Genomic DNA, 27,928 nt, shown 5'->3' with positions numbered 1-27,928 from the left:
TTGTATCCCAAATTGTATCCGATGCACTTTTTTAACTGGTGCAATTGCAGCTTGAACTTTTATGCCGGTTCACTGATGCAAATCGATCAATATTACAATCCCTATTGCATACAGTGGAGACAGACAGTAATGTCACCCAATAAACCCATAAGAATTGTGAGATATCCTGAGCCTTGAACTGCCAGGATACCCTGATGCTGCCCTGGCATATTAGTTCCTGTGTTCCTTAGTTTCCCTCTAGCCATTACAATTGATGGACCATTATTCTCAATAAAAACTAGAACGACCGCAACGCAGACTTATGCCTCCGCTGTTAGTTAATTCTTGAGTCCAAATTGCCATTTGAGGCAAATTGGTAGAAATTCCGTCAAGGCGCTACTGAGATGTTGCGTTACAGAGCTTGGAAATTGAGGTGTGTGAGGTCACAGTGACCTTGAACTTTGACCACCAAAATGTAATCAGTTCATCCTTGAGTCCAAGTGGACGTTTGAGCCAAATCAGAAGAAATTCTATCAAGCCGTTCTTGAGATATTGCGTTAACCAACTTGGGAATGGCGTTCGTGAGGTCACAGTGACCTTGAAGTTTGACCACCAAAATGTAATCAGTTCATCCTTGAGGCCAAGTTAATGTTTGAGGCAAATTTGATGAAATTCCGTCAAGGCATTCCTGAGATATGGCGTTAACAAGCTTGAAAATGGCGTTGAAAAGGTCACAGTGACCTTGACCTTTGATCACCAATATTTAATCCTTTCATCCTTGCGCCCAAGTCGACGTTTGAGCCAAATTGGCAGAAATTCCATAAAGCCGTTCTTGAGATATCGCTTTAACGAACTTGGGAATGGCATTCGTGAGGTCACAGTGATGTTGGCCTTTGACCTTTGACCACCAAAATCTAATCAGTTCATGCTTGAGTCCAAGTCGATGTTTGAGACAAGTTTGATTAAATTCCGTCACGGCATTCCTGAGATATCGCGTTAACAAGCTTGAAAATGACGTTCGAGAGGTCACAGTGACGTTGGCCTTTGACCTTTGACCACCAAAATCGAATCAGTTCATCCTTGGGTCCAAGTCGATGTTTGAGGCAAATTTGATGAAATTCCGTCAAGGCATTCGTGAGATATCGCGTTAACAAGCTGGAAAATGGCGTTCAAGAGGTCACAGTGACCTTAACCTTTGACCACCAAAATCTAATCAGTTCATCCTTGAGTCCAAGTCAATGTTTGAGACAAGTTTGATTAAATTCCGTCAAGGCATTCCTGAGATATCGCGTTAACAAGCTGGAAAATGGCATTTGAGAGGTCACAGTGACCTTGACCACCAAAATCTAATCAGTTCATCCTTGAGTCCAAGTCGATGTTTGAGACAAGTTTGATGAAATTCCGTCAAGGCATTCCTGAGATATCGCGTTAACAAGCTTGAAAATGGCGTTCGAGAGGTCACAGTGACCTTGACCTTTGACCACCAAAATCTAATCAGATGATGATTTCTAAGTCGATGTTTGAGGCAAATTTGATGAAATTCTGTGAAGGCGTTCCCTCAGATATCGCATTAACAAACATCGTACGGACGGACATGCGTACGTACGGACGGACGGACAACCCGGATCCATAATGCCTCCGGCCTGGCTATCGCCGGCGGAGGCATAAAAAGTAAGTAATGATGAAATGAAGGGAACTGCATTCATGACAAACAGGCACAAAGTGATGATGGTGAACTTCAGAGGACAGTTTATTTCAACTCCATATCATTACAGCAGTTCCACTGGAACGGAGAAAAGGGTTTGGATGGCGTCCTAGGTCACATTAAAACTGTGGTGCTATGTACAGGGAGCAGAATGCAGCTGGATAGTGCAGAAGGCACAGAAGTGGCTGAATACTTGCCTCTAAGCGCTGCTAAAACAGAAAGGAAAACAAGGTGGAATGGCCACCTTGCATTGGAGACTGCTAACGCCTACTGTCAAGCCAAGAGTACAATGTGATATTATGTGACATTGTTTGACAGGAGTATGGCTCCCATGTTACTACTGCAGTCCTTGGTGACATACTATACTGTATTAGTTTAGATACTATGACAGCAAGCATCTAGTTCATTCAAAATATATTTCTCTACATTTAGACTGTGAACAAACCTGGTATACTCGAGGTGAATGTACCTCAGCTGAGCAGAATTGTTTTTCAGGGCCATGTGCGTTTGTTGAAACTGGCAGACAGGGAGGGATAAAAGTCGAGGATTATTTTTTCGTAAAGCCAATATGTTGTGCAATATGTGATATCGTATGCGAAACTATGAAGACACATTTATGATCAATAGTCAAAGCAAATTTCAAATAAACTGCATAATGTTAAGGCAATTTGGAATTGGGAGGTGCAATTTTAAACAGAGGAAATCAAATCAAATACGGAGGGATAGGTAGCAGGTATGTCGGTCACTGACATTGACGATGAGTTTGGCACATCTTCAAGTCCCCTTCATTCACAGACAACCCCCCCCCCTAAACAAAACAAAAAAAACTATCCGACCTGCTGTGAGCTGCCTGATCTTCCAAGAAAGCAATTGTCCTCGACTGTACTGTACTCGACAGTGAAAGCACAAGACCTAAGAGAGAGTGATGACATAAAAGCGACAACAGATTCATACTCAAGTATGATAAACATCTGAATTAGGAAGACTTCACATAACCATAGAATTATTCAATGTTGGAAGAGGGTAAAAAAAAAAGATCAAGGTAAGGTATTGGGTCCCTCGGGACCTAAACCCAAGACTTTTGACTCATAAAGAACTTAAATAAAATCAAACAAGAATGTACAATCTGTTTGAAGAAATTCAAGAAATTATTTTTTTGCCACAAAAAAGCTAAACCCTATAAATGTGCTATTCTAACTCATAATTCAATTCAAGTAAAGGCTTTCAAACTGAAAAAACAACTCAAAACTACATCCAATTTCAAACCACTTGGAATTCTTACATTTGATTTTTTTTTTAAATAAAGGTTGCATCTCGGCTTTAGATTACGCTGCTTTTAAAAAGTACATTCAATAGGTACATCAATTATGGAACAAATGTAAAACACGGAGGCAAGTAAAATGCATCAAGAGTAGCTATTGAAAAAAAAGTCTCACGTAATAGACAGTAAAGGTGGGCTCAGACAAGTTTTTTATTCCCTGTAGTGGGCAGTTACTCCGCCTTTTTTTTTTTTTACTTCCTCAAGAGCGTACGGGAGATTGAGTTTCAATCACTATACGTTCTCTGGGCACAGAATGTGCTTTTTAAACAAGCTAAGAAGACAACTTTAACAGAATTGCGTCTAGACAACACAGTGTGTAATGGTCAATGATTCCAAATTCTGACACCCAATGAACAAATCTGAACCAAATCAAATCAGAGTAATAGACTGTGTTGTCTCTTCTATGGTGAAGTGATACGAGTTGTATGTGTACATTTGGAATATATGATTGTCAGAGTCGGCAATGCTCTCAAATTATGATCCACCATGGGAGAAGCATGAATTTTATACTTGAGGCAAAAGAGTTAGAGAATTAGCACAACTGAATGAGAGTGCCAACAATTTGTGTGAAAATGTGCAAACCTCTGCAGGGAGAGAGTGAGGGCAGGAGCCAGCCAGGGCAATCCAGGGTTCACAATAAGTGAAGCATCATTTGAGTAAGCGATGCTTAATGTTTTCCTTCTGTCAAGATTTCAGAAAACCAAAGTCTAAGGCCGCCTTTCATTCCGGCATTTACCAAATTATCTTACATTCCCACACCAAATGCACAAAGTTGTGAGGTTTTTTTGTGAGTTGAGTTTTTGCACATTTTGCTGTACAATAACACAATTTTTGAATTGTTTTTTTTGTATTTTAATTAGTAACAACTGAACCAATGCAGCTGGACAGTATACTTTGCCACACCAGAATTACACATTCACCTGTTTTAGTGTAGATCTCGCACAACCAAAATCCAAAAATAAACAGCACAAAATGTGCAAGAATTCAAGCGGTGCAGTCAATTATACAAACACGTGCAATTGCTATTGGTTTACTTAAAATAAAAGCAGAAGTACTGCGAAAATGCAATTACTCAAGAGCCATTTGACATTTACATCATTAGGACAAGGAAATCACAAGTTTGATTTCAAGCCACAGGCTAATCTTACTGGAAGAGAGAAAATGAATAGGATGGATGTGGAAGGAGGGACTGGCCCGTTAATGTCAGAAAGAGAGACAGTTATCTCCCACCTATTTTCACAGCAAGTCCATTGTAGGTAAGATCATGTCTTGTTTCATCCAGGTGCAAAACAAAATGTAGAAGCTACAAACATAAAACTGCTGCAGGCAGGGCGGTTGACAGCAGGTGAATGATGAAGACACAGAGGGAGAAGATAATCAAAGGCAGAAAACATCTTCAGTGTGACGACATCCACTTGTCGAGATTTTCTTTCAAACTCACCATAGGAGCATAGGCTCATTTAACGGCCCTGAAAATGGGCTTCAGACAATGGGCCTCATTTCTCTTACTGTCTGGGCTGTATATGCTGCTGTTCTCTTAATGACATTTATCTTACTGTCTGGGCTATATATGCTGTTGTTCCCTTAATGTGCAAAGTGCAGCCATGCTAAAACCTAATGGCGCTTTTACTAACACTAGCCATTCGATTCCTCGCTGCCTCGCCCACCGCGCATACGCAGCGCCTGCTCTATGACATCACAGATGACATCATCACTGAACTTATATAGCCTCAGCCAGGAACATCACTGATGACATCACATCATTAGGTAATTAGGGCAATCAGGTCACCCACACGGGTGCTCTTTACACCCCTGAAAGTTTCAGCCCGATCGCACGTAAAACGGCATAGCTGTGGCCGGCGGACAAACATTGAAACCAACATTGCCCACTTGCTCCAATATAGATTGCTGGCACATTGAAAAACATTGTCGTTACCTTGATGCTCTCAGCTGTTATTGGAGCTCTGGACATTTGACATAGCTGGTGGGCAGTTCCCAGATTGTGAGCCAGCAAGAATTTATGGTTAATTATGATGATGATATGAAATTAATGTGGCCTAAATCCTAAGTAAAGAACCATGAATGAGTTCAGTAGTGCTGGTAATACTTAGGCCTACTGTACAGTGGTTTGTATAAACAGTCGGCCATGCAGCGCATAAAAACATTTAATTGCAGCTTCTCCACTGAATTTGGTTAAGGACTTATCAGATATGATGAGACCGTAATTACACACTCAAAGAGAGCTACTTTTCAAGAAACGTATACACCTTAATTCTTTCTGACAGAACTTTGAGGATTAGATTATTGGTTCTAGTGTAGAGAAAAGTTTTACATTCATCTCTCTTCCCTGTTTAGACGGCAATGACAAATGCATACAGAAGATTTCATCAACCAGTCGCAATGATCCCAAGTTTTCAAGCACATTGCAGTTCAGTCAAACATTTACGTTACTAAAGACTAAACTACATGCTTTGTTCACTAGGGGGGTTGGGGGGCACATTTACAGTCAAATCCTAGAAAACCTTTACTAAATGCCACTAAATGCTTTGTGTGACCCATTTTCTCAGTGGGTTCAAAAGACGATTTGTATCTTGCTTGGTAAATGAAGCCCATTGACTGCTGGAAAGTGGGTGTACAGTTCTTGGATCTGGCCTTTATGCTCTGATGATATACTGCATGTTCTGAGATGGCACAAAGGGACTCAGGCAAAAAAAAAGAAAAAAAAGTACTGAATATCAGAGTTTCTACAACTATTTACAACATAGATACAGGCACTTATATATCTTTGGTTGGAGAAACCCAACATTGCAAGAGAAATGCATTCACAGAGCTTTTGTGTCCCTTATTGTATTTCCGGGGTTCACTAGGCAACTGGTATGTATATTTTTTATTTCGTCGAGGTTGTCCATGTTAAAGTTAAGTTCTGACATAACTGATGTCTTTTTAACCCTCTGACAACACCACCTGAAAAAGAGAAGAAATGGGTTCAGCTGTAGCTTACCAACGAAAAATATGGATCAAACAACAATTCAGAAATATCTTAGTGTCTATCAAACAAATGAATATTACTACTACAGCATAATGACAGTCAAAGCCATTAAAAAGAAGTTTACAGAAACCAGTTTTAAAAGACACAGATATTGCTTATCATAGCTATTTCCTCATGAAAGTTGTTAGAGAGTTCTGGGGCTCTGATTGATTATCGTGTCATCTGGGTTTTCATCCAATCTCGACTCTGGAATAGTCAAGTTTTGTATTTTAGATATGACCGCCGATAAAGACTTCTGCACATAGCGAGTTAAATTCTGTCATTGTTATGAGTTAAAAAACTCATAAAGTAATTTTAGACATTCAACACAGTGAGGTTTGTACCGAAAAACCTGCACATGTATAATCGCTTCGTTCTCGACCCAGCAGACCACTCAAACTATCCGGTCTCCCAGATTCAGCCAGTGAGTCAGAACTCACCGGTATAGATTTGAGCTCGCCCATTTGACTGTGGCTGTGACAAAATGGAAAAGATGTGTTTGTCTTGTGTTATAGCAATAAAACCCAAAAGGTCGGTCTGTAGTCTACTTTGCTCATGGGTACAATGGTGATGATGAGTATTGTCAGTAGCACTAAAGAACTAATAAGCCAGTGTTTTCCCTAGAAAGATTTTCAGGCCTGGAGGGATTTCGAAACGTCCCCCGACCGCAACAGTGGGGGCCCTCGCTGCCGATGCTAAACTTTTAGCTAACCTGTTAGCATCTATGTTCACAATGGCATCCCAAGTATCATCATACTATTATGGGATGCGATGTGAACCATTGGATCATGGGATGTGCGTTTCCCAGGCAACGACACACGTTGACACGTTTTGGAACAGCGCCGCACACTGGCACGATGCTCCTAAAAGCAAAATGCTTCTTGTTTTGAATGATTTGGCATCTTCTATTACCGTCAACACTAGTATTGTAATAATATGCCATAAAGGTTTATTGACATTTTGGGGAGAGCAGGGAAAAACAAATCTGGCCTGGCGGGGGCGTTGTTGGCCTGGCGGGCACGCCAGGCCTGTAGAATGGTAGGGGAAACACTGAATAAGCACACTAACGAATTGTCTTCACAGGTATTATATTTCTATATACCCGTTAACAGCAATTGTGCACTGTCTGAAAAGTTTTGTTTACACACATAAGAATAATAAAAGATCAACTAGCTTTCTGGTTAACACAAGAGATTAGCATAGCAACCAATCAGCAAGCCAATACAGCTAGTTGTGCATTATGGGAATTATCAGTATGATTGCTTGACTGAAACTGTCATACATCATCCCTCAAGGTTACACAGATTGGGAAGATCTTTTTAACAGCTGGAAATGTCAAGACTCTGTTGGGACTTGGTACATTGTCCTTTAATTGAAGTTTACTGGCACCAGATACATCAGTGTATTCAAGCGGTCACCGGTGCTGATCTGGACTTATGTTCAAGACTATGGGTGCATTCCGATCAGCTAGTAGTTCCCAGTGAAGAGGACGGCACAGGGTATTCAGCTGTATTACTTAACATGGCTGAATACCCTGTAGAGTCCACTTCACTGGGAACTACTAGCCAATCAGAACACACCCCATATAATATATATATACACACACACACACACTAGGTGATCCCTTCAAAGTGTTCCACTACGATGTCTCAGACTGGATCCAGACCGGTATTGCGGTGAGGCGACATAATCATTAAGGTTTTTTTGTTGTTGTACCAAAGCGGGGCTTATTTTATGGAGAACAAGACTCTTTCAGCTTGAGGGGCAGGATGGAAAAATACACATTAAAGAGGGGCAAGTACTTAGTAGTCTACATATGAGTAGCAAAACTAAGCTGAGGGGAAATATACAGTAGCCAACATTAAAGCACACAGGTGTTGCACTTCATATGCTGCAATGAGCTGTAAGGTATGAATAGTGAAATAAGGACCCCTTGGTATTTGTTGTTTTTGTATTATTTGATTATTTTTGTCTTTAATGTGATTATGTGCTCATTACTGCATGTATGTATATTTCTTGGAAAAGCTTTAATAAACTTACAGTCATAAACAATGTGTCGCTGTAGGTGTCTGCCGTACCTTCTCTTGGCAGAAGTCGGGGTTGGTGTGCCGTACTTTGCCGGGCCGGCCCTTGATGACTGCATAGCAGAACATGGTGATGACCATGACAAACAGGAAGTAACTAGTATGCATCAGGTGTAGGTTGATGAGGGAACGGTCATCCTGGTAAGAGGAGAGATAAATTGCTTGAGATAAAGCTTGTGTAAGAGGACATCAATTCTATCAATGTTGTTCCAGTTCCTAATGGTAGGTCATAGATGACGATAAAGGTGATAGATTACTCGACGCCTCTTTACTTTTAAGAGCTTTTGAATGCCAATTTAAATCAAATTGAAGACAAATGTTACCCCTAAATTAAGCTCCAAGTCTTAAAAGAAAGAAAGAAAATAAGATAAAAAGTAATACTGTCTGGTGTATGAGTGCATCCTGTATTTCCGTATGCCAGGCTAAGCTCCCTAAGCACTGCACATAGAATAGCAAAAAGCATTAAACACAACAAATGCACACACTCATATGGCTCTTAAAGCACCTAATACATTCATGCGGTGTCTTGTCATAGACGCGTGGTCAATGGGTCAGCATGGGGGAAATCCTCCCGTTCTCCCCATTCAGCATAGTTAGCATTTAGCTGCTAGCCCAGCCCAGGCAGACAGGATCGGGGATTCAACCACCGCAGTAAACGCACATCTAAACAGACATCTATGTATGTGCTCTTGAATCCCCAACCCTGTAGTGTGTAGCCGCAGCGGCAGCAGCTTCCTTTGGTGAGTCAGCCCATTGAGATATATGGGGGGTTTTCCCCCACCGCCCAGTCTCGCGCGCCAGCCGTAACATTATGTGGGCGTTCCCACACAGACCGACTGTATCTATTCACCTTATGTTCCAACACAGGAGTCAGCCAGTTACTTCCTATTGTGTTTACACTTCCTGTGACAGTACAGTACTAGTGACCCGGTAAAACAGAAAGTGTTTTGAACAGGAAGTCATAACACAATTGGGTCAAGTGGGCGGGGCTACATAAGGTGAATAAGGGAAACATGAACTTCAAGTGTCTTGGGGTTATGGGGTTCCATGAGCCTAAAGTGCTCCAATGTCCTTATGAATCAATTCTGCAATCTGAAACTTGACTAACACCACTTCCCAATCTTAGGTGGTGTTCAAGTGGGTTGTGAAGGGGGTTAACTGAAACAGACACAACATATGTTTTCAAATGCTTTTTCCCGCCCAATATCTAATTTTCAGTTTTCAGAACATAAAAAAAACCTTGAACATAGGGAAAGAGAAAGAGAGAAAAACAAACATACAAATATGTCAACATTTCAATGTTAGAACATGGTCCTACCAGCCGCGAGAGGTGTCTATGTGCTTCGAAGAGATGTTGTGTATGGGATCCCAGGCAAGGGGTGCATGAAAAACCAGCCGAGCAAGTCTCAAGCCCAATTTATGCTTTGTCTGTCGACACTTTTGAAACCATCGCCGACAGAAATGAGGACTTGAGTCGACACTTTCAAGTGTTGGCGAGAGGTGTCTGCTACCTGGTGAAATTTCTAGTGTCGCTGACTACGTCACAGAGTGTCGCGCAAGTATGATTGGCTATATAGACGGCACGCGCTTGACTTCCTTGTTTTGGTTTTCGCTGAAATTAAATTAATGAACGTGTCCCCGCTATTTTTATCAGTATGTCCTTGATGTATGACTTCGTGAAAATCACAAAGAACACTGTGACAAACAAAGACAGAGAGAGAAGAGGTGAGTTGTGTGGTTGTGTGTGTCGTTACATCTTGCCTCCGACATGCTTTCACTGACAGCATTCCCTCTCTTGGCTGTCTGCACTAGTTCTCTGTCTATTCACCTTATGTAGCCACGCCCAATTGATCCGGTTGTGTGGTCGTGTCAAAACTTCCGGCTAAAAATAAAATAAAATAAAATGGCTGGCTGCTCCAATATCATCTAACTCTGAATTAACTAATAATTTAGCCAATTGTATGTAACATACCAAATAAAAGCAAACGGCAATGTCTAAGAATGCAACGCCATGTAACTGGCTCGTTAAGTCTCGCATTCCAGGGAATTACGTTAACGTCTGCGGGTCTTATTGACGTAAGTGGCTCGAGCGCTCGGAGGAGAGAAAACCATCTGAAGCTTTCTTTGTTGGAGTCCAGGTATGTTTTACAAGAAAGTGGTCATCATTGTCGACGATAACGTTATCTGACCTGGCTAACAGTGGATACTCGCTTGCTTGCCGTGTACCGGCTCAAAGTAGTAGGCTACGTTCTTTATTTTATCCCCTGCACTGTCCGCTCCAAAAACAACTCTTATTTTGCGCCGTGACCGCCGGAAGTGTTAAAGGGGGACTAACCCCCTAGATATGTATTAGAACAGTGATTTGAAAATACCTATGGAAAAAACCAAGAAATGACATATACTCTTGTCTATACTAGACTCTTTGGCTGTGTTAAGTCAAGATTTTTTTTCGGAAATCGACGCCATTACAGTTTGCCTACTGCCTCAAAAATAATTTATTTGAGAGGGGCAATATCTTTATAAATATCAACAACTAGCCAACGCTGGTGGCCTGTATGGAAACAGAAAATCCTGAAATGGTTGATAGTTATATCAATTTGGCCATTCAGTGGCGAACTAGAAATTTAATTATTTTTGTCCCATTTTGTCCCATGTGTGTGTGCGTGGCTTGTCTAAACTTACGTTAAGAGCCTCGCTGCTCGCAGCACACAGCACACAGTGAGGACAAACCTCTCGCTCTGGGGTAACACAATGCGAGATTTCTCCACGTAATTCCCTCGTCTAACTAGAGATAAACCGCGCAATGAAATCCGTTTTTAATTTGCGTTTTGGGGCTTTTCGTGATTCTTGTTGAAAGTTACAACACCTCTGATTTTTCCTCTCAGGGCGCAGGAGGCAGCGCAGAGCTCTTCTCCTCCTCACACTGTTCCCATGCGAATCCCCCCGAGCAGCACACACACACAGACAGAGCCAGTCGCTCTGCTCTGCTGACTTGATTTCCAGAAAAGTTGGCGTTGCTTGTACACAGTGATGATATTATATTAGCCGATATGTTTAGAGAAGCTTTGTCACATTGTCACGTCGTAGTATAGCGTTATATTTTACATGTCCGCTAAACTGCGACGAGATTTGTTTGCTGAAATGTCAGACTGTTGAAAGCCCCCGCCTCTCACTGCTGCTGTGTGCTGCTGCCGCGCGCCCCCGCGGGTGCATGAGAGAGCAGACTGGCCGAGAGAAAGTGCTTCCAAGTCGGACTGATAGCCGCGGAAATGTCAGACTGTGCTCTCTGTGCTCTGAGCACAGAGCTGCTGCTGCTGCTGCTGCTGCTGCTGCGCGCGCGCGCCCGGAGCTTGGTGCTAGTGCATGAGGTTACAGTACGACTCTCTCCCGCCTGCTCCCGCCTGGCTGGGCTGGAGACAGTGCTTCCAACTCGGACTGATAATATAAACATCATCATTCGAGCTTATCCAGGTAAGATATTAATAAAGTAGTGACACATTCAGCGGGAAACTAACTATAATTAAGACATGTGCCAACTTTGACAACGTTTGGTTCAGTATTTTAAGAGCAAACTTCAATAAGAATAGGCTTGGAGTTCTGAGGAGCCGAAAGGGTACAGGGGGGGTAGGGGAGTAATTATCTTGAAATCCCATAGTCTTTGGGGGCACTGTGACGTCAGTGTGCCCCTAATCTCCCATTCATTTGAGAAAAAAAAAAAAACAGTGTTCGACCCTTAGAGGGCGCTTATGCCAGTTATGCTGCTGAAAAATGATACAAATGGTAAAATGGCAACAGTTTGGTGTCAAATGTGGAAATTCTGACCAGAATTCTTCACACATCACCCCCAAATCATATATATTGGTTAAAAGCTGAAAAAAAGTGTTTTGGAGGTTAGTTACACTTTAACAGGACCCGGAAGAATTTGGCCCACTGTAAGGTCTGAACATAAGGTGAATAGCGTTCGAGTGTCACGTGACCGTTGAGCCGAGGAGAGAAGCATAATGCAGCAACATGTGCGACACTTTATTTATTGTCGGCGACCATGTGCTGAGCGACACTTTCCAATAAGTACAAATTAGGCTTCAGCCGTCGGCCCTAACCTCGTCAAGGTAGGCCAAAAACGGGTCCCAGATAACTGAAAATCTGAAGTGAGTTGGTCCACAGGGACCTGAGTCTTTCCATTCGTATAACGGATCTCATGTCCGGCAAACAACGGCTGAAAAGAAGGAGGAGAGGGGGACTTCCATTACTGCGGAATGAGTTTCTTGGCAACAGTTGTCCCCTGTGTCAGAGACTGTTACACAGCTGTAGGAAAGTTCAGAGAGGACTCCGAGCAGCCAAAGATGGCGAGTTCTGCCTTCGGCTGAGGGGTTATTTTGTAGGCCTTAGAGTACAAGTCAAATATTTGCCCAGAAACCAGTCAGTCAGTCTAATATTTTGGTCTGAAGGGCAGAACCAGAAGGTTTTCAAATGCTTTACATGCTTACTGTACATTCAGTGGCCTTGTGGCTTGTGAATCGCCCATGTATATTGATGGGCGATACATGCGGTACGGAAAAATTACGCACCTGTTCTATTTTTGTGGGATCCCGCATACGTCTGACAGATTACACGAGTTTGGGTCTGTTCACAGCCGTACCGGAGCCATACCACATCTGTTCCGGAGGCGGTGTACATTAGCCCTAATCCTGGGAAAGACTGCTGCCATCAGTATAGAACCAAGAATAAATGGCTTTCAGAATGGCTTTGTATTTGGCAGCATTTACCTCATCTTGTAAGAGCCTGACTGAGTGACCCCATACCGTGTCTGGAAAATACAATTGAATAGCTCCCATATATCATGCTCTCAAGTTTGGGTTCACCTTGACTTTCTGCATATTTTGTTGTATGACAAACACACAAAAAAACAGATTTTTTTCTCTAAAGGAAAATGTGCAGGTATGAAATTCAAAAGGGCCACAATCTGAGCAAAAGTACACACTAGGAATGTTAATGATTACTCGACAATTGGTAATTGCAATTTGTTCGATCAAGCATATAAATGATCCTACTATAAAATGAGGAAAAGTCTGTCATGTCTGCATCGATTTTTCCCCTCAATAGGTTGGCCACAATCAAATCTAAAACTGCACATAAGCATTGGCATACGCAGGGACTGACAAAGCTGATTTTTCCATTTTTCAATTGTACTTGGCCAATTCCCCCTGCTGTCCCGGTCGTTGCTCCATGCCCTCTGCCAATCTGGGGAGAGACGTAGACAGCACATGCTTCCTTGAATACATGTGCAGTTGCCAGCTGCTTCTTTTCACCCGACAGCGAGGAGTTTCACCGGCAGGACGTAGCACGTGGGAGGATCACGCTATTCCCCCCGATTAATTGGTCGTTAACGTGACTGACAGGCGATTAAGGAAATTGATTAAAATTTGCATTCCGCATACACACCTGTAATCATATGCACAAAATGAGATTGCTGTCAATCATATTGATCTTGAAGTAAAAGTTACTATGGTTACAGACATTATTTACAGCTGCTCAAGTGTGGACCACACACATTCACTCAATTCAGTTGTCACTACCAAATTCTGGCAGTGTGTACGTAGCCTTAGTGACATTAAACAGTTATAAAAGTAGCCGGAGAGACAAAGGTGGGTAGAGGGCTAAATAGCCGGCAGCTGGCGCTTGGGGAACCCCCTGAATGGGACTGTAAGGCATAGGGGGGACTTAAGGGTATATGGGGTGTACTTTCAGTCGAACTTTTCTTGCCTAGCGTGCCTCTCCAATACAATCTAATACTTTGTAAGTCAGCTGAGACATTGCACATCAGAAACTCCACTGAATAAAGACTCTGGACTAACCAATATTCCCCCAGAAAATGAGTTCAGAAGGTTGTGACTCACATCAGGTACGATGACAGTAAGCTTTGGGTTGAGTGCGTGGTACACCTTGCCGATGGCTCCTTTATAACACCAGAAGGGGTTGTAGTCCTGACTGTACTTGGTATCGGAGTCGCGGGCCGTGGTGAACAGCTTGTACCAAGATGTGGCATTGGTGTATGTCTCCGGCACACAGTGGGGCGGCTGCCTACAAACCACAAGATGTATTCCATCACAATAGGGTGAGGAGAATATATGAGGTTAATATTTCTGGATTATGTCACTCAATTACATTTCCCCTTTTATCCATAAATTGTTCTATCAATTCAATACGAGTCAACGTTATACTCTTGTTGGGGTCCACGGGACTTTAAGAGTGCGTTCACTGCAAGCACTCAGTTTATTCTCGCTCTGGAGCGTTTCCACACAAAGATGAAACGATGGTTCTTGGTCTTCTTCCAAACAAACAGGAGTGAGTACGTAATCTGAACTAGTATGGGAAATGACTGCAAAACCCCAGACTTTATGGGTATAAGAAGATTAATTTTCTGATAATAATATTGAGCATTCTATAAGCCTTGATTCACATATTCAGATATTTTTTTTATGTGTTCATACCTCGTAAGAGGCCCAGTGATGAGTACATCTTGCTTAGCTAAAGTTATAGGGTCTGGAATCGTACATGTTTTTTCACTGTCCCTGCTCAATAGTCGGCTTTCCATCCACCTGTTTTTATGCAAATGTTCATTTTTTTTGCGTATAAAAAACCTGAGTGGAAACGCTGCAAAATTAGAAAAAATAATGCAAAAAAAAGTATTTACGCTTGTTGACGTATTGATAAATGGTAAATGCGATAAATGCAGTGGAAACAGATTAAGCGAATCTTCCATTGTCTCTCCATTCAAAAACCATGCAGTTTGACGTTGCCTTGCACACTGCAAAACATGACATGTCAGCATAGCCTACACCAGGGGTATTAAATTAGAATTCAAAGAGGTCCAGTTAGAGAAAATTTCCTCAAGCAAGGGTTGACAACATCGCAACGTCTAACTTTTGTGACTATTCAGTGCCATATATAGAAATAGCCTAATAGTTCTATCAACATCTGCATGTAGTCAACAACTGACTGTTAAATCAAATAAAGTAATTCAATATTTCAACAATGTTTATTTTCAGAAAAAATACATTTTCAAATACAATTTTCTTTTATTTTCAGTTTTCACGTTTAACTGGTATTACGTGCTTTAAAGGAGAATTTCGGTTTTTTACACCACGGTCCTCATTTCCAGTTTAGAATATGATGTTTTACTCACCGAAATAGTTTTGCGTCATTCGGATGCCCAGGGAAGATTTTGAGCTCCGAGTACACTCTTCAAACAGGCTAGAACCGCTAGAACGTGAGCCCACGGGGCATTCTGCACGGCAGTGCACGCGCTCTCTAAATGACACTTTTTCTGTCAGATCACGGTTCATTATGGTTGTAAATATAATTATCTAGCTAATAGCTACAAGCTAGGCTAACAACAACACCGGAGTCAGCGTTGATCTGCCCCGGTGGGGTTACAGTGCGTATCGTCCCCCTTCTGTGGTTTCTCTGAAGAAGTGGTTTCACAGAGGGGGACGATACGCACTGTAACCCCACCGGGGCAGATCAACGCTGACTCCGGTGTTGTTGTTAGCCTAGCTTGTAGCTATTAGCTAGATAATTATATTTACAACCATAATGAACCGTGATCTGACAGAAAAAGTGTCATTTAGAGAGCGCGTGCACTGCCGTGCAGAATGCCCCGTGGGCTCACGTTCTAGCGGTTCTAGCCTGTTTGAAGAGTGTACTCGGAGCTCAAAATCTTCCCTGGGCATCCGAATGACGCAAAACTATTTCGGTGAGTAAAACATCATATTCTAAACTGGAAATGAGGACCGTGGTGTAAAAAACCGAAATTCTCCTTTAATAGTAAATACACGTTATTTTCTCTTTCAAGTAAAATAAGGGCTGCATTGAAAAAGACATAGCAAAGAGCTTAATTTTAGAAAAATGAAATAAAAAGTGTACTGTAAGTTCCCTTTTTCTTCATTTAGTTAACTGCACTTGACATTTTAACAGTCTCAACCAAAACTATCTGAGCACATTTTAACAATTCCCCCACTTTCTCTTGTTCAATGAGAGAAGTGTAGCCCAGCTGGCCCAGCCTGGTAGAACCATCCTGATAACGTTATCTCACTATCAGTGGGCAGGAGTACTTGCCTTGACAGACAACTTCTTCAGGCAATCAGTGTCTCGACGAAAACATATTTTCCGGCGATAAACTGGTGCATAGTGTTTAATTGTTGCTATTGAGTCTATTTCTGCAAGAACTGCACTTATTGCTGTGTTTTCCTCATTGATCTTTCTGGAAATGGGAGACGCCATTATTGTTCTTGTAGCAGCTGATTGGCTGAGTAGCACCACATGGGTTGCCAGTGGTACTGATTGGCTGAGTAGCATAACATGCGATTATCAATGCATGCAATTGGTCTGTGATGTCTGTGAGGCTGGTGAACTACAAGATACAAGATACTTTATTAGTGCCACACAACAGTGTTGGTGGTAATTGTTTGGTACAGTATGGTAACTCAGTTCCAGTGCATATGAGAGACAAAACAAACACAACACTATACAACTCACACAGAAAACATACAAGCAAGAGAGGTCCAGATTGGGGGGGGGGGAGGGTTAGCAGGGGGAGTTGAGTGTTCTGACTGCTGTTGGAAAGAAGCTGTTATTGAAGCGGGTGGTTTTGGTGGGTATGGCTCTGTAGCGCCTTCCAGACGGGAGGAGCTGGAAGAGGTGGTGGGCTGGGTGGGAGGTGTCACTGATTATTTTTTCTGCCCGATTGGATGTGCGTTTTTTGAATACTGAGTTGACTGAGGGGAGGTCACGCCTGATGATTTTGGAGACTTTCGTGACAATACGGTCAATTTTCTATTTGGAGTGACTGTCTAGACTACCATACCATACAGCAGCGATACTCAACTTGCTTTGCCCGGGGGCCACTTTTGCAAAATGACAGGAGACCAGCGGCCAGCTAATAAACAAACATTAATATAAGTTTTTCTGGAGCGGATTGTAGGTTTTTGGGGTGCCAGTCAGAGTTTGGTCTGACAATTTTGGGCACACAGGATAGATAGGTTAAGTTAAATTAAGTTAGATAAGTACATATAAGTGCCTGGGTGGCGAGCAGGCAGCGATATTTGACAATTTAGCTGGAGCTCAGTCAAACTTTATTTAACATTAGTTTTCATTGTGAAATAAGAAAATGGTCAGGGGGCCACTCTGCACCCTATTGTGGGCCACATCTGGCACCTGGGCTGCAAGTTGAGTATCACTGCCATACAGTGAGGGATGATGTGAGGATGCTTTGTATAATGGCTGTGTAAAAGTGGACCAGTAGTAGTTTGATCTTGTTGATCACGATCTCCTTAACACATTGAATGCCAGCCATGTTTTCATTCCTGTAGGTAAGTTGTGCCAGGGGTGTTTTTGACGATTCTGGCTCATTTTAGAACAGCCGAGGATTCTTTTCTGTTAAGAATTCATGAACACCAATCATCTAAAAATAACTAATAGAATGTGTGCTTTCTCTGTCTAAAAGAGTTAGTTTGCAGAGTTAGTAGTTATGTAGATATTAGCCGTTGAGTACAGCATGGTTTCAGCGTCTGGAAATTTATTCAGAGATAAATGGCTTTTTGTGAAACAGTCACTTTAACCATTCATTTTTGGCATCAGTAAGACCGTCAGACATTCTAAACAATAGTTTTGAACAGTAATTTCCTCCATAACAACAGGAAACACCCCTCTCATTCAAACTCCTCCCTCCGTGTGTCTTCTCCTCCTTCCTCCTAACAGCGGGCGTGTCAGAAGCGCGTTGTGCTGCCTGCCTGTCTGTCTGCGTGCCTGCCTGCCTGCTTGCCTGCGTGCGGGGACGAGTCTGAAATGGATTACTGTAAAATCGCCAAGCCATTTCCTTGAATGGCTTGCTCCCGCGGTGTGTGTGTGTGTGTGTGTGTGTGTGTGTGTGTGTGTGTGTGTGTGTGTGTGTGTGTTCGCGCGTTGCTCCGCGGCTCTGGGGGGGAGGGGATCTCTGTCCGTTCTGTGTGTGTGTCTCCGGGCTCCTGACTGTAAAATCGCCAAGCCATTTCCGCGGGAGGCGGCTGCTTTTGGTGTACGGGTCCCGTGGCTGTGGCTTCTCTCTGTATCTGTCGCCACTTAGTGGTCGGTAAAATAGATTACACACATGCTCTTGCTCCTATAGTTATCTCGAAGATGTAAAAGGGGTTGATTGATGTCCCACCGTCAAAAAAACATGTAAGACGAGTTAGGTCGTCCTTGGCACTTAAGCGCTGGATTATGTAAGACGAGTTAGGTCGTCTCTGGCACTTAATGTGTTAAATATAAGCTTCACCAAATAGGGGTTAATGGAAAGTTCCATCAAGCTATTACCTCAATATACAAACAACCTGTTGCATGTGTGAAAGTGAACGATTATTTTACAGAATGGCTTTCTACTCCCTCTGGTGTCAAACAAGGGGATGTTTTGTCTCCAACTCTATTCGCCGTTTTCATTAATGATTTGGCCAGAGAGATAAAGCAACTGGGGAAAGGGGTATTATGTGATCAGGTAATTGTAAACATCCTTCTTTATGCGGACGATATTATTTTGCTCTCAGAAAGGGAAGAAGATTTACAAATGATGCTGATATGTGTTAATGAGTGGTGTAAGAAATGGAGACTGTGTTTTAATCAAAAGAAATCACAAGTAATGCACTTTAGAAGTCCAGGGAAAGAGAGAAGTTGTTTTCAGTTCTGTATTGGTGACAAACAACTCGAGTTTACAGATAAGTATAAATACCTTGGTTTGTTTTTTGATGAATACATGTCGTTTTTCCATGGTGTTTCTGTTCTAGCAGACTCAGCAAGCAGGGCACTGGGAGGTATTATAGGTAAGACTAAAATGTTGAGAGATATGGGCTACTCTACTTATTCGAAATTGTATCAAACCTGTGTATGTCCTGTCTTAGATTATGTTTCGGGGGTTTGGGGTTTCAAAAGGTTTCAGTTGAATGAACGAGTTCAGAATCGAGCAATCAGATTCTATCTGGGACTTCATAAATATGCCCCCATTTTGGCAGCTAATGGAGATATGGGGTGGGACTCCTGTGAAATTAGGTGGAAGGCCAGTATGGTGGGTCTTTGGAACAGGCTGCTGGGTTTACCACCCAACAGGGTGGCTAGTCATATTTTCTTTTGGGATTTGTTTGTTGATGGGGAATGGGTCTCTGAACTGTATGACTTACTACAGGAATGTGGTCTGGAAGACCATTATTTCCAAACAAAAACTGTGAATGTGGAGGAGTTTAAAAATCGAATCCGGGTTAAATGTCTACAATCCTGGGCTGAAGAAATTTGGCAAAAGCCAAAATTAAGAACATATTGTTTATTTAAAAAAGATTATAAATGTGAAAAATATGTTTTGTATAATTTGTCAAAAAGTCAGAGATCACTCTGTGCACAGATAAGATGTGGCATCCTACCATTACATATTGAAACAGGAAGATACAGAGGGGTAGCTGAGGAGGATAGAATATGTGAATATTGTGAGTTGAATGAGGTGGAAAATGAAATTCATTTCATTTTATATTGTCCTTTGTATCATGACTTGAGAGAAACAATGTTTAAAAGAGTCCATACTCCTGAGCTAAATATGATAGATAGTGAGAACGGAGTAATACTCGAATTTCTTTTTGATAATATTTTTGCATTCTCTGAATTTCTTTCTAAAGCATGGGACAGGAGGAGAAGGTTGACGTATAACTGATAAAGTAGAGTTTATTTTCTATTTATTTTTTCGTTTTATTTTCGTATTCAGTGCAGGTATGTATGAATGTATATGTATGTATATGTATAGGCATATTATGTCTGCATGTATATATACTCTCTAATTTGGGCTGCACTGAAAGCTTCTGGTTGGGTAACATACCAGAATGTTATGTTTTGTTAAATATTGAATGTTGATGTGTCTGATAATCCCATGTGGGATGGGTCATGTAATTGTCCTGACACGAAAATAAAATATTCATTCATTCATTCATTCATTCATTCATTCAGTAGCTGTTTTTTGACATGGTATTTGTTCAGTTGTCTAAGGAAATACAGTCTTTGTTGGGCCTTTTTGATGATATGGGTGGTGTTCGTGGTCCATTTGAGAGTGTTGCTGATGTAGGTGCCAATAAACTTGAAAGAGTCTGTCATGTTATTTAAAATATTTTATCTATAAAGGCCATGTTAGGCCATGTTTGTACCTGACATGTTTCGACTGCTGTTTCTGCAGTCTTCATCAGAGGTGTCACGTGATGTTGGTGTGACATCATCTATGGCGTGGTTATATTGAGTTTTTTCTCATCCCACCTGAAGTGGTGGGATGACCGTGTCCCCTGGCGTGGGCCGGGGGGCGCCCCCTGCCGTCTGATGGTCCATCCGACGGCAGGGGGCGGCGTTGCAGGACTGTGTCCCAGGTGTGGGATAGCAGGTAAGCTCCCTCATCCCAGTTGACAGTCTTTGGGGCACGCTTCCTGAAACATGTCAGGTACAAACATTGCCTAACTGGCCTTTATAGATGAAATATTTTAAATAATATATACAAGTAGGCTAAATTAACCTCTTTAGTAGAGTCTGTCATGGTTATGGGTTGGTCAGAAATGTGAACCAGGGATTTGGTGTTTGTTTTTTTCCTGAACTCTACAGCTATTTCCAGTGTTTTTGATGTGTTTAGTGAGAGGTTGTTGGTCTTGCACCAGTCAGCAATCTGGTTTATCGCTTGGTGGTAGTGGGTCTCGTTATTGTTCTTGATGAGTCCGATGATAGTGGTATCATCCGCGTACTTGAGGATTTTGACTGAGCTGTGATGGGATATGAGCAGGTGTGTGTATATGGAGAAGAATGGAGGGGATAGCACGCATCCTTGTGGAGCACCGGTGCTAAGGGTCAGAGGGCGTGATGTGATGTTGTTAACCTTGTATCCAGTAACACAGAGCTGGGTTAATGTTCAAGTCTTGAAGCCTAGTGAAAAGTGTGCGAGGGTTGATGGTGTTGAAAGCAGAACTGAAGTCTATCAACAGGATGCGGGCGTAGGTGTTTGTAGAATCCAGATGTTGCAGGGTGAAGTAAAGAGCCACATTTATAGCATCCTCAACTGATCTGTTAGCCCTATAGGCAAACTGGTGAGGGTCCATCAGAGGGGATAAGCAGGATTTCAGGTGGGAGAGAACTAGACGCTCAAACACTTTCATAGCCCAAGTACCGTGAAGTCTAGAAACACTGCGCCAGTTAAAATTTAAACGCTCCGTCAAACTTTAATAATTCAATGATTTATCAGTTATATGTCTGGGTCCGGAGCTGGACCGCAGTCTGCCATTTGGTGATGCCTGGCCTACACTAAATAGGGTTACACTTGTACTGTAAATAAGCAGCACAATTTTTAGACCGCCCGCCGTGGTGTTTCAACAAAAGAAGACTGGGATTAACGTTAATGGCTACTCACTTTTAGAACTGAAATTTTATTCACTTACTAACTGCTCCGTGGATTATATGTAACGTTATGCTTGCCGAGTTGAAGAGCGGCACCTGGTAATCCAGAAATTGCATTTTATGGTCTATGTACATTTGTAGATCATCAAGAAACTTTAAATTAATAACAATAGATGTGTTTAATAGAGCTTGGTCGTTGCCTGCCTGCAAGATGATGACGGCACGTATCGGGTCTAGCAGCAGATCAGCAGAGGCAGACAGCCTCAAACAAGAGGTGATTGACAGCTCTATATTCGGGTAATAGCAGTGGATGGAAACACGCATTATTTCGCATTTTCTTTTGCAGATTTTCTGAAACTTCGGTTAAAATGTGCGATACCCAACTATTGGCTGGTAAAATCTCCAATCCTGTGGAATGACAGGTTGGCAAAACTGCCAAAACCTTAAAGGATGGCTTTACCGGTAATCAATCCACTTTGTACCATTAATAATCTCGGTAATATAAGCACATGGGCAGTGTTTACGTTCTCTCTGTTTTCCTCACGGAGATCTTCCATTTCCTCCTCTGACAAAGCGCTTCGTTGTGACGCATTTAACGTCACAACGCGTCACAGCGGAATCTCTGCTGGAGAGGCAGAATCTGCTGCGAGGGTGGCTGTAATTGTTTATTTTTTAAGTATGCGCACACAGGGCTCGACGCTTACCATTTTCCCAAGGAGCACATGTGCTACTGAGTTGAAAAAGTTAGGAGCACATAAATAATTTTAGTAGCACAATTAAAATTTGATACAGAACAATATAGCATGTATTCGATATGATTCTATTAATCTTTGATACGTGACAATTAAGTTTAATTAAATTCAAAGTATTATCATGATGCAACATGCATTTATTTCCTACCAGAAGGGCTCAATACAGCTCATTGGCTATTGTTCTGTTGAAAACCATAGCTGTGTAACCTTATCAGATAGCTGATATCAGATAGCGTTAGATGGTCTATCTAATAACAGACAGCATAACGTTAGCCAGATTGTCAAGAGGTCTTTTTAAAGACGTTAGCGAGTGGCATGCTAACGCTTGCGTTGCTAACGCAAACATTAGCTGCTAAATAACTAGCAACTAGCGATGTCCTTCATACAAGCCAGCTAACGCTAGGCGCTAGCCATACAAATCCATCGTCTGACACATTTTAATCCCATCTGTTTATGTGACTCTCGTCTTGCCAGCCAGTAACTGGCTAAAGCGTATCATTATAGAGTAGACACTTTTATGGCTGTCCGCTGTCAGTCTTTCGTCTAAACAGCCAGCCGACTGACTGACTCAGCAGAGCTGAGCCAGAGCCCTTCCTGCTTTTTTCAACGGACACCATTGGTTCTGCGCAGTGCTGCCTTCACTACACACTGCAACAACATTGAAACGGAGCGTGGCATTAAAAATGAATTGAACGGTTGAATTCTGTATTCGCACACGTGCCCCTTATTGCATTTTACAATTCGCACTGTTCTATTTTTAGTAGCAAATGCGATCAAAATGATTGCACTGTCGAGCCCTGTGCACATATCCACGGAGAATCGCATGGAGAGCCTTAACAAGCCTTAATGACTTGCAGCTGGTGCGGGCGGAGTTTCTGCAGGCAGCAGGAGCATTTTTCTCCGTGAGGTAAACAGAGAGAGAAGGTAAAACACTGCCCATGTGCTTATATTACCGAGATTATATATAAGGTATGTATTAGATGATGTAGACTCAAACCTGTGACTGGACACTATTGATACAGTATTATGGCAAAGTGTTGTTTTAAATTGAATGTGTGTGCTTGGTGAGGAGAACCTTACTGCAGGGGAAGGTGATACTGCGCTGCGATATTGACAGCAAGCTGAAGTTTGATCTGAATACTGACATGCTGTGGAAGAAAGGTCAGCAGCGCCTTTTCTGCCTTAGGAAGCTAGCCAAATTTCAGGTCGAGAAAACCCTCATGAAAATGTTTTATAGTGCTTTTGTGGAGTCTGTAATTTCCTTTTCCATCATCTGCTGGTATGGTAATCTTTGTATAAAAGACAAGAACTCCCTGGGGAGAATAGTGAAGGTGGCTTCAAAAATAGCCGGAACCCAGTTCAGAAGCCTGGACCAGATCTGTAACAATCAGGTGCTGAAAAAAGCTGTGTCCATCCGATCAGATGATGCCCACCCTCTGAGGTTTGAATATGAGCTGCTTCCTTCCGGGCTGCGCCTTCGTGCCCCCATAGTTAAAAAGAACAGATACAAAAATTCCTTTGTGCCTGTCTCTATCAGAGCGATGAATGCTGCTGGGGTACAAATGTAATGTTTCCCCATCTGCTGTTGCTGTTATTTTATTTATTTTATCCTTTTATCTTTATTTATTCTTAGGGGTACAGTACAGTATATCTGTATTATATACTTTCTCTGCCCTTTGGTCTGGACCGTGGTTTTGCTTTATGATTTGATACAATGATACATTGTAGCTCTTTCTTGCAATATAAATGTGCCAAGAGTGAAGGCAGTCACTAGCCACACTGCACTTTGCTACTATGCACTTTATATCTCTACTGTGCACTTTAGATCGTTGCTACTGTTGTCATTTGCACTTTAACTGTTGTGTTGCACTTTAAACTGCTGCTCTAGACTGTTTTTATAATGTTTTTATTGTCTTATTTGTTTTTATGTATGTACTTTGTACTACGCTTTTTGCAACCCAAATTGCCCTTTTGGGACACTTAATAAATCTTGAATCTTGCCATTCAGACTGGTTACAGGACCCTTTTGGCTTATAGTTCCTCAGGTGAACAGTTTTAGCAATGCCCCTCTTAAACTATTGTGGTGTTCCCATCTGAAAAGGGCACAGAGGATAGGGGCAATCCAACTCACTGATTAGAAACTCATGCACCTACCGTTACATTGGTGGGTGGGTTCTTAAAGAAGTGAAATATTTTGGCTGGTATAATTTTAAATAATAAATAAAATTGTAAAGTAATCAAGGGACCAAAAAAGTGAGCTAATCTGCATTACGGCCGGGACACACATCTTGCGTCTGCTGTGCGTCTGCGTGGCGTCTGCGTGGCGTTACCTGTTGATTTTCATTTCGGCGCCCATGTTAACAGGTTACAGCAGCCCTACCACCGGCATCAGACACGCGTCTCAGGCGCGTGTCTTGCGAGGCATGAGACGCGCGTCATCTAGAGAATAGAAGCCTATTTTTTCCTTTTACCGCGCACGTGTCTCTAGCGTGTCTCTACACAAATAGACACAAAAAGACATTAAAATGATATTTTACAGGGGCAGCCACAGCCAATCAAGGCTAGTTTTGATTTGAGATGGGAGGATGAGCTGAGCTCACGGCTGCAGTTCTCCTGCCCTCTGAAAACCACATAGGCTACAACTGGCTTCGTTCCTCCCCTCCCCACCACACACACACACACACAGACACACACACACACAAATCATACTGCCTCGATTCTGAAGTGAGCCCAAGCGATCTTCAGTTAAAATCACCATTGTATTGTTTATAGCAAATTTAATAAAAGGTAAACTCTATAGGAAGAGAGTTGGCAGACAGACAGCAGCGCAGCAGCTGCACGCAGCAGCCACGCTGCCTGTGTGGATGCTGCGGGCGTGCCAGCCGCAGCCACCACGCCACGCACACGCACTAGGTAGGTACACGCAAGATGTGTGTCCCGGCCGATAATGGTGCTAATAAGAGGGATACATACTGCCAATTAGGCTAATGCCTGCTCATTACATATACAACTGACTTCAAATAAATGCCTGGTCTCAAACCCTGGGCAATTATCATTATTGTGGCAAATAATCCCCTGGTCCAAGAAAACTGCTCATTGTTTCCTCTCAATGTAAACATTTTGGCTTATACGAGAACTGATATTAACATTGCAACATTGGACCGATGCAGATATGTAAAAAAAAAAAGACTAACATCGGCCGATACCGATATGATTGCCGATATATCATGCATCTCTATTAACAAGGCTATTATCTGTAATTTTACGGTATGCTATAATGGACATATTTTTTACAGGTACAAATGGGCAGCTATGTGTGAAGATGAGTGCAGATACAGTAGCTGTGGGTGAAATAAAATGACTGAGCTGAAAATGACATTGGATGAATTTGAAAATGGATCCAGACCAGATCAATAATGGGGTTTCTAAATGGGTGTTAGACGTCGCTACTAGAACAACATTCAGAAAGTAAACCATTCTTGTGTCACAAATATCCTATAGCTGCCAAATGAATATCAATACCGTACCAGTATAATGCAAATGATAGTGTGAAACCTAAAATCAATGCCCATTTCTAAAATGTCAGAGTAATGTAATGTGTGTCCCTATGAGTCAGGGAGGCAGTCCAACTCACACTGTGACGGGGAAGATATTGCTGGCCGCTGTGATGGTCATACAAGTGCTGAACACCACCTGCTCACAGCGGCCATGCAGCACACAGTCGTCCGAGTTCCAAGATACAGGCAGGGTGAAAGTGATGTTCATTTCCTCATGGGCTTCCCGGCCTACACACAAAACACAAACGGTTTAGTAAATTGTTGCAGCTTCAAGCTGACTTCTGTTTTGAAGTATCCACATATTTTTAGGAAATCAATCCACCCATATGAACAGGGCTGGCTTATGCCCATTCAAACTCTGCATAAAGCAGCGAGATGGAGAGGTGACTTAAATATGCACATTCTCATAATGCTTTTGTTGACAAGGGAGTAACTGCTCCAGATTGCAAGATGGGAAGGAAAAAAGGTAAGAAGAAAGACATCTATACCTCCTAAGGCTAGTACAAAACTACAGGTGTTAAAGAGGAGTGCCATTTTTGTCTATATTTTGTTGAATATTGGTATCACAGATTGTGCTCAATATGTCAGCCCGACCAAAGACTTGAATACATGTATGTGTTGCTGAGCAAGAAGAGAGCATGTTGTATTTCTTCATTATTTTAGGTAGGACACAAATTGATAGGCGGCGACACCACTTGTTTTGTTTTCTGTTTGCCACAGAAAAATCCATATTGCCATTGCTTCAGAAATGGGCCTATTCAGTGATTATGTACAGTGAGCAGCAGCAAATACGACCATGCAAAAGACAACAGACCCTAATAACTTTCGATTTGATAAAGTATTAAACAGTTGTGGAATGCAGACAAATGTATAAACACACAGGCAATAAAATAAAACTGTTTAATATGTATAAGTGGGTTTTGTGTAAAATAAATAAGTAAATAAATAAATAAATGTTTGGTGCTAAAGCCTGCTCTGCACACTATTATTTTTCTTCTGTTATTCAACTATCATAAAAAACATATATATTTTGTTGTTTCCAAGATTCAAATGAAGATGTAATGAAGGGTCTAGCGTTCTTTTGGTTTAAACATGTTTCTCTGTGTTGCACATTTTGTGCGGTCTTTGGTGCTAAATGTCTACAGTAGAACACATTTGAATCAACTGTTGGAAGGGAAATTCTTTCAGTCTGATCTTGAGCTTTAATTCTCTGTGCTGTTATTCATTTAGGCCATGCAAATTTTTGAGATGTAAAATGGTGCTGTGAGCTTTACATGCAGCACTTCCGGTTTGTCCTGACCCTGACTGCCTTTGAAACAGCAATTAATTAATCTGGGAGTGGCACGGATAAAATCTCGCCCAAGGGGGAGAAAGGGAGGAAAAAACATCCAGAGGAGGATTGAAACAATATATGGCCACCGACCAAAACCATTAAACCCAGTCTCTCAAGCTATCAAAACTGTGAGTACACCAATCCTAAAAAGACACTCTGATCTGGCAAATCTGACCAAAATAAAGACCATAGTAAATGAGACCCAGCCCTCCCTCCCTATTTTCTTTCTGACCAATCCGAGATCATTGGTCAATAAACTTGATGAATTCCAGACTAGGGTTGTGCGATGTCAGGAATTTATCCATCGTGATTATTTTACAGTGAAACATCGTTTTGCACGATGCCATCGTCATTGGGGTGGGGGTTGGGGGAATAATTAATTATTTATTAAGTCGCTGCGTTGCTGTAATGCGTTCACGTTAACAGGACAGCTGAGCCTGAGCTCTACATGATACCAGCGGGCTTGAATACTGCTCTGTGCTACAGCACAGAGCCACGCGACTGAAGTGGGCATCAGCTGTCACTATAGCAATTTGAACGGCGCAAAACTAACGTTAACGTTACTCACCAACAACGTGTGTGTGTTGAATTTAACTAGCTGGCAGAAAACCGACTGAATTACTGGCTGATATAACGTTAGATTCGCCTGGCTCTGGCTGAGCCAGGCGACTCAAGCAGTACTGCTGTAACAGCTAGCAGTAGCCTAGCTGCTGCTGCTGCTGCTCTATTTCT

General features: G+C 42.1%; 1 protein-coding gene across 4 annotated transcripts in view; it reads right to left on the bottom strand.

Moving 5' to 3' along the window:
• Positions 1 to 1,657: 1,657 nt before the first annotated feature.
• Positions 1,658 to 27,928, bottom strand: part of tmem248 (transmembrane protein 248) — a 48,139-nt gene continuing 21,868 nt past the window's right edge. For 2 of the 4 annotated variants that reach the window (XM_083644129.1, XM_083644132.1), the window contains 4 exons: positions 25,941 to 26,091; positions 14,015 to 14,198; positions 8,074 to 8,255; positions 3,524 to 5,969 (listed from right to left, as the gene is read on the bottom strand). In XM_083644129.1, coding sequence (XP_083500255.1) covers positions 8,076 to 8,255; positions 14,015 to 14,198; positions 25,941 to 26,091 — 515 coding nt within the window. In that variant the 3' untranslated portion in view covers positions 3,524 to 5,969; positions 8,074 to 8,075. Of the gene's footprint in view, positions 2,597 to 3,523; positions 5,970 to 8,073; positions 8,256 to 14,014; positions 14,199 to 25,940; positions 26,092 to 27,928 lie in introns of those variants that run through there. The other 2 variants (XM_083644130.1, XM_083644131.1) reach the window with 2 other exon arrangements.

This window comes from Poromitra crassiceps, assembly GCF_964638095.1.
Source record: "Poromitra crassiceps genome assembly, chromosome: 1".
Lineage (NCBI taxonomy): Eukaryota > Metazoa > Chordata > Actinopteri > Beryciformes > Melamphaidae > Poromitra > Poromitra crassiceps.
Note: the sequence above shows the minus strand (reverse complement) of the source record. Positions and strands in the feature narration are given on the sequence as shown.